At 43.6% G+C, this 6,696-nt stretch overlaps 1 protein-coding gene across 1 annotated transcript in view; it reads left to right on the forward strand.

Annotated features, from left to right (window-relative positions):
• Positions 1–4,966, forward strand: part of RELL1 (RELT-like 1) — a 39,019-nt gene extending 34,053 nt beyond the window's left edge. Inside the window, exons 6-7 of the mRNA XM_015418288.1 lie at positions 1,018–1,253; positions 3,609–4,966. Coding sequence (XP_015273774.1) covers positions 1,018–1,234 — 217 coding nt within the window. The 3' untranslated portion in view covers positions 1,235–1,253; positions 3,609–4,966. The remainder of the gene's footprint in view (positions 1–1,017; positions 1,254–3,608) is intronic.
• The last annotated feature ends 1,730 nt before the right edge of the window (positions 4,967–6,696 follow it).

Raw genomic sequence — 6,696 nt, forward strand, 5'->3', positions numbered from 1 at the left:
AGGGTGTCTGTTGTGGGGAGGGGAAGGGAAAGGAGTTTGTAAGCTGCTCTGAGACTCCTTTGTGTAGTGAAGGGCGGGGTATAAATCCAATCTCTTCTCTCTCTTCTCTAATTGCATGAGGATGGTAAATCAGTGGAATGTAGATATTAGGTGAATGACTTACAGTTGAAAACATACCTGGAAATCATTCTCCCGATGGACAGAGAGTGTTCAAGATTCTATCAGTTGTCAGCTGTTGGCAGAGCTAATGGACAATATCATTGTGGCTGTTGATTTTGTGTGTGAAATTGGTTTAATCTTCTCGGCATGCCCATTCGATTTATCATCTTGCAGTTTTGTCCAGTCAGCCTTGAAAATGTAAGAGAGCAGTATATGCAAAGTAGGGTCTGTGTGCGTACTAAACGCTGCTTATATGAAGACCAGCTTTCTTCCCTGAAGCAGCAGTCAATTTTGGAGCCTGAACTCTTTCTAGCTAAGCTGCACTGGGGCTGAAATGCCCCTCTTTCTTGTGATGCTGTCAAAAAGGAAGAGGAGGATGCAGTAGTGGAGAACAGAACTGGGAGGTGCTGTTCAAAATTCGATGCCTCTGAAGTTTCTGCAGTTATGGATGTATGAAATAGCATGGAAAGATGGCAGAGGTGTTTGTGCATGTGTATACACACACACATTGTTATAATGCTAGGGAGAAGCCAGTGAGGCTAAACAGCAAAGAAAATGTGAGAGAAAATGATTCAGGCACAATTTTGCTATGCAGGGCCGAACTAGATACTCTTCTGGAATTTCACCTCCTAGAGCAGTGTTTTGGAAACAGACTTCCCTCTAGGAAATTTTTTCACCTCCTTTTGCTTGTTGGAGTACATTACTGAACTACAGTATCCAGCAGATCAAGAAGCTTAAAAGGAATGTCCCTTTTCGCTTTCGAATATGGATAAAAATCATGGTGGTATCTGAGGGGGTTCAGTGCTAGTTCTTTGGGAAGAAACAGTATCCTGTTAATCGTACAATTTGTTTTTCCAGGTTTAAAGTCACAAAAGTGGAACAGAAATCTTCAAAGGAACGTAAGAACTTGATGTCGGTTAGTAGCATAGATGGTATCAAAGGTGAGATACCAGCTACACCAGTCAGAGATGGCTCTAAAGAGGTGCCCACTACACCTGCTGCCAAACAGGAATCAAACGAACTTCACCACACCCCTGCCAAGCAAGAAGGAAGGGAGAGATCTGGCACAGAATAACACGGGGACACGGAAAATGGTAGAGATCCATTCCGTGGTCTGTATATTGTTTTATAAGGCTTTAAAATGCTTACGAATCCTTCGAATGCACAAGATGGTCACATTTTTCCAAATGAATGCGGCGTGAGAAATATTGCATGCCCTTGCGTTGATTTGCTAATCTGCAAAAGCTATCTGCTTTCAGTCATGTTGTGTGTGTGTGTACCTCTGTATTTCTTTAAAAAGTGAGCAGACAATTTAGATTCTGAGGGTCACTCTGATTTAATAGCTAGAGCTTTGGACTAGGACTGAGGATACCTGGATTCAGATCGCCATTGAGCCGTCCTGATCTGCCTCACGGGATTAAAAAGATAATGGTTTCCCTTTGCTCGAAAGCCAGTCAAATCCGACTCTAGGGGGCGGTGCTCGTCTCCATTTCCAAGCCGAAGAGCCAGCGCTGTCTGAAGACGTTTCACAGGATTACTGTGACACTAAAATGGCACACCCAAGATTTTATTGAACATACGGCCCGCAAGTTTTTTTTTCTAGGCCCAGTTAAAAGTGCTGGTTTTTAACCTTTAACACTTTAGATGTGTTGAGCCCTGAAATATGCAGCCAGATCGCCCTCAGCCTTTTCATTAGGCATTCAGCCTCCAACAACAATGCCAAACTACTTACCTGAGATAATTCTTCCAAAGTATAGAAGGGCATTCGTGCTAGCTTCAGCTGTGATGCCAGGAAGATTGAATGGGATTTCATACTTCGATCGACTCTGGCGGGGAGGGCGGGGTATAAATCTGATAAAGAGTGCTGCGATCGGGGAGTCTCGACCTCCTTGAGGTTCCAGGCCCCCGGGATATTAAGCTTGCCCTAACCAGGGCCAGGGCTTTTTCGGTGGCGGCTCCTACCTGGTGGAATGAGCTCCCGGCGGAGATCCGGGCCCTGCGGGACCTTGTACAGTTCCGCAGTGCCTGCAAGACGGAGCTCTTCCGCCAGGCTTTTGAGTAGGAGCCGCCGCCGCCGCCACTATACCACCACCGTGGCTTGATTTACCATCTACCCTGGTTCCGGGCGGGGGTAGATGCCGCCCAGAAGAGGAACATCACTCTGGCGCTCCTGCTTTCACATCATCGGCCGCCAGTGAGGGACCATCTTGAAATTTTAAATATTACAATGAACTGTAGAGCACCATTTTAGTTGTATTTATTGATGTTTTAATGTAATTTATGTTTTATTTCCGGCATTGCCGCTTGTTTGCCGCCCTGGGCCGCTTGGGTAGGGCGGGATATAAATCCCAAAATAAATAAATAAATAATAAAATAAAATAATTGCGGCAGCAGTAGAATTGACTTTGTGGATCATATTTTGTTTGATTGCCCCAAATTTTCAGCTCTAAGAGATGAACCAATCTCCCCTTTATTTAATCAGGACTTCCTCTCCCCAGAAGCAAAATCATCCTGGTCATTTAGAGACCAAGACAAACAAACTACTCTGCATGTGGCAAAATTTCTAGCTGCTGTTGTCAAATCACATGACAACTTTTGCAGTCAGCAGCCAGTTTGGTGTCGCCGTTAAGTGCGCGGACTCTAATCTGGGGGAACCGGGTTTGATTCCATAGTCCTCCACTTGCAGCTGCTGGATGACCTTGGGCAAGCCATAGTTCTCTCAGAGCTGTTCTTGAAAGAGCAGTTTCTGTCAAGAGCTCTCTCAGCCCCACCTACCTCACAGGGTGTCTGTTGTGGGGATGGGAAGGGAGAGGAGTTTGTAAGCCGCTCTGAGAGTCCAAGTGAAGGGCAGAGTATAAATCCAATCTTTTCTTCTTCTAAATTCTTCCATTGTCTCCTGTGGAATGAGGTTTATTGTGGGTTTGCTGTTTATTACTCTGGTTGCAAAAACAGTAAAGACAATAGAAAAGAATAGAGTCCTGAAATACCTGAAGGGTAACCACCCACTGATATGACTCTGCCCAGGATTTGTGGGTGATGCCTCATTGTGCAAGCCCGTGTTCTTAGAACCAAAATCAGCAGATTATCATACGGGGCCTTTCCAGTTTCCCCTTATCTTGTGCTATTACCTGTCCCAGCTATACAGTTAGGGACATCTCGCCTTGGCTCCCCTCAGAAATTAAAAGCATCTTTATTTTGGAGAATCTCTGAAAAGCTGACATTAACCCTTGTACTGATGCATTTGAGTGCTGCTGATAGCTATTTTAGTGTTTTGCTGCGGTTAACACTGGTTTTAGTGTTTGCATATCTGCAGTGATTATTAATATATGTATTTGTGCCTTAAAATTTGAGCCGATAGTGTTTCTTTCTGTATGAATACGCTAGCAGGCAGCGAGGCGGGAAGGGAAGTCACTTCTAGCGATGCATTGTTTGCTTTTCTTCTCTTGCAGATGGCGGTTTTTAGAAGAAGCGCATCCGCGATGACACTTGGAAACATTCGTAATTGGAACACTAACGTTTCGTAAGAGAGACATTTGTAAAGATGCTATCATTGTGCCGTTTCTGTGACCGTATCTATGCAAGGCTTGGACCTGGATACTCAATATTTCAGTGACTTTTTAAAAAAAATTATTGTGTCTAGTAATTAGAACGGTGCCGGGACATACAGTCTGCATATTTTTTTAAAAAAGTAAAAATATTTTGCATGCTCACTTTTAACACGGCAAAACTGAATGAAGTATTTCTTGACATGGCCACAGCGGCTGCCCTGTCGTGTTTCTGCTGCTGTATTGCAATGGAAGCACATGGTCATGTAACAAGATGTTCAGAGAAGGAAGATCCCAATGTGGTGCCCATTTCTGAGCATTAAGCCTCGGGACCAAAGCTGTGAGCCCTGTGTCCGATTTTAATTTATTGCTAGAATACCAATGACGGCTGAATTAAGCTTGGCTTAATTATATTTCCTCTGTATACTTACCATAATCTGTGTTTTGGTGCTCTAAATAGCGACAGCGTTTGCACCCTGACGACGCTCGCAGTTGGTTCGCGCGTCTTGGTAGGTGCCATATGAAATCCGGAGAGAATCTTAAGCACCTTAATATACTACAAAGGGTTGTGAGTTAGTGGCTTTTGAACTAGCCTGTGCCTTTGTATGTGCCAGTTGACTCCACACTGTTTCTTTTTTGGCTGATGGTTCTTCAACTGATCACATATAAACTGTGAAGACGGATATCCCTCTGCATCTTCTGAGTGGGTTTAGTCTCTCTGTTTATTCATGAAAGTTTTTTTTTACTGCTTCCTTCCCCCCCATGAGCATCATGTAAGTGACGCATGCTCGAAGAGACTGAGATCTTATATCCGTATTAGTGCATTTTAGAAACAGTTTGTGGCTAAAAATGTGACTTGAAACGTTTTTTTTTTAAACCTGTTATTTGATTAGAAATATATACTAATTGCTGTATATCCAGTCTGTTTAACCAGGGTTTGAGCCAAAATGGGTGGGTGAGTACATGTAGATGCCTTTCTGTATACTTTTGGCCTTTGCTAAGAACCATTCCCTTCCTTTTTGCAATTCGCTTTTTGGGTGACCGTAGCAAGAAGGGATGGAAATATTTGCCCACTGAGAGAGAGGTCAGTAAGCAGAATACCCTCATTTTGAATTGGCTTTGTGATGTCACAGAGCCAAAGTTGGGATATCACACTAACTGTATGATCCCAGTCAGCTGGGTTGTAAAGAAGCCCACATTTAAAGAAAATGGCACTGAAGGACCTACTAATTGGGAATCCAATAGTCCCTGAGCCAAGGTGAACGGGGGGCGGGGGGGCGGGGGGGGCGGTCGGGCAATAACTGTGCTCTTCAGTGGCGGGGGGGGTACTCTTTGCAGCCCAAAGTTGGACACAGAATATTTTAGAAATTTATATTTTGCTTACACAAATGCCTAATGGATTCAAAAGAGATGAAGACCAGTTCAGGGACAGCAGTATGAATATGGAAGCCTGTTCCTAGGTGTAGGTGGAAACAGTCTGGTATGTACAGAAGAACTGGACGGGGGCAGAGAGAGAGAGACCTGTGCATCTGCCGTTAGGTAGTCTCAGAACTTGTAATCATCTCATTTAAACGACTCTGTCAACCATCTGCTTGGCGGGAGGAATCCTCGTGTACTCACCGGTATACATTCAACCCATTGCCTTTTGGCAAGAATCTCAATTGTGGCTGTTTTGTACAGATACTTGAATGAGAGAGAGTGTGTATCGCAACCATTGTACAGCACATGCTAGTGTATCAATGTCACTGGATTGCCATTGTGAAAATAAGGCCTTTTCCCAGATAGGTATGTAATGAAATGTATTTTAACAACACGGTTTGTATAAAAACTTTTGTACTACTTGGACAATAAACGGTATAAAATCTTTTTAAAACTTTCGTGTTGTTTTCTTCCAAAAAAGATCTCACATTTCTTTACTGTAAAATATGAGAGTCGTAAGAGGCGGGATCTTTGTGGTAGGGGGATGACCACCTGCCTCACGTGGTATATTTTGTGATACCATCACTAGACAGTGGGTTGGATCCGGCCAGCTTTTCCACATTATCTTACCCAGTTCCACTGTCCACTACAGGCCCTCTTCCACGTGGCTTTTATCCATGTAGATTCCCTGATCTCCAGGCACAGCATTTTTGGTCATCAAAGGGGACACCCCCCCCTTTCACCAGTAGAAAGGCTAGCTGGATTCAATGTAGTCTTTGATCAGTAATTTAGAGTTTGTTTTTTGTTTTTAAAAAACCACATCCAAGGAGGGCAATTTAGATTCTCCGTCTGCTTCTACAAAAAGCTGGTTTCTGACACTAAATTTGTTTCTAGTTACTTGTGTTCAGGAAATGTTGTCAAAGTCAGCTTGACGTGACACTTCATTTTTCTGCTGGTTAATGTAATACTCATGGATTCATTGCCTACTTTTTCTAGGTTCCAGATTTGATTAAAAGACTGTGGTTATGGGTCCACGTACTCAGGAGAGAACTCTGAACCAATGAGACCTATTTCCAAGTCAGCACGCATGAATTGGGAAGGATGGATTATTCAGTAGACCTCTCCATCTCATTGAGGTAGAGACAGAAGTAGGTATCGGGATGTGTATTGAACTGGTTCAAATCATTCCTCACGGATTGGACGCAAAGGGTTGCCATTGGAAACCAGTTATCCTCTGTGGGGTTCACCAGGGCTCAGTTCTATCCCCCATGCTTTTCAATCTCTATGTAAAGCACTTAGGACAAATCATTTGTAGCCTTGGGGTTGGTTGTCATTAACAGCTCCTCACCCACAATGATGCAACATCTAATTTGAACATGGACACTGGTACCAGAGCTTGTAGTAAACCCAGATGCCAACTTTGCTGCCACATACACTCAGACAACACAGTCACTGGACCTAACATCCACAAGATTGAAAAACCTGTAGGAGAACACTTCAAACGTCCAGGGCATTCAGTGGGTGACCTCAAAGTAGTCGTTTTATTGCAACGGAACTTCAGGAACATACTAGA

This window comes from Gekko japonicus, unplaced genomic scaffold (genome assembly GCF_001447785.1).
Source record: "Gekko japonicus isolate JY-2015 unplaced genomic scaffold, Gekko_japonicus_V1.1 scaffold55, whole genome shotgun sequence".
In the NCBI taxonomy this organism is placed as follows: Eukaryota; Metazoa; Chordata; class Lepidosauria; order Squamata; family Gekkonidae; genus Gekko; species Gekko japonicus.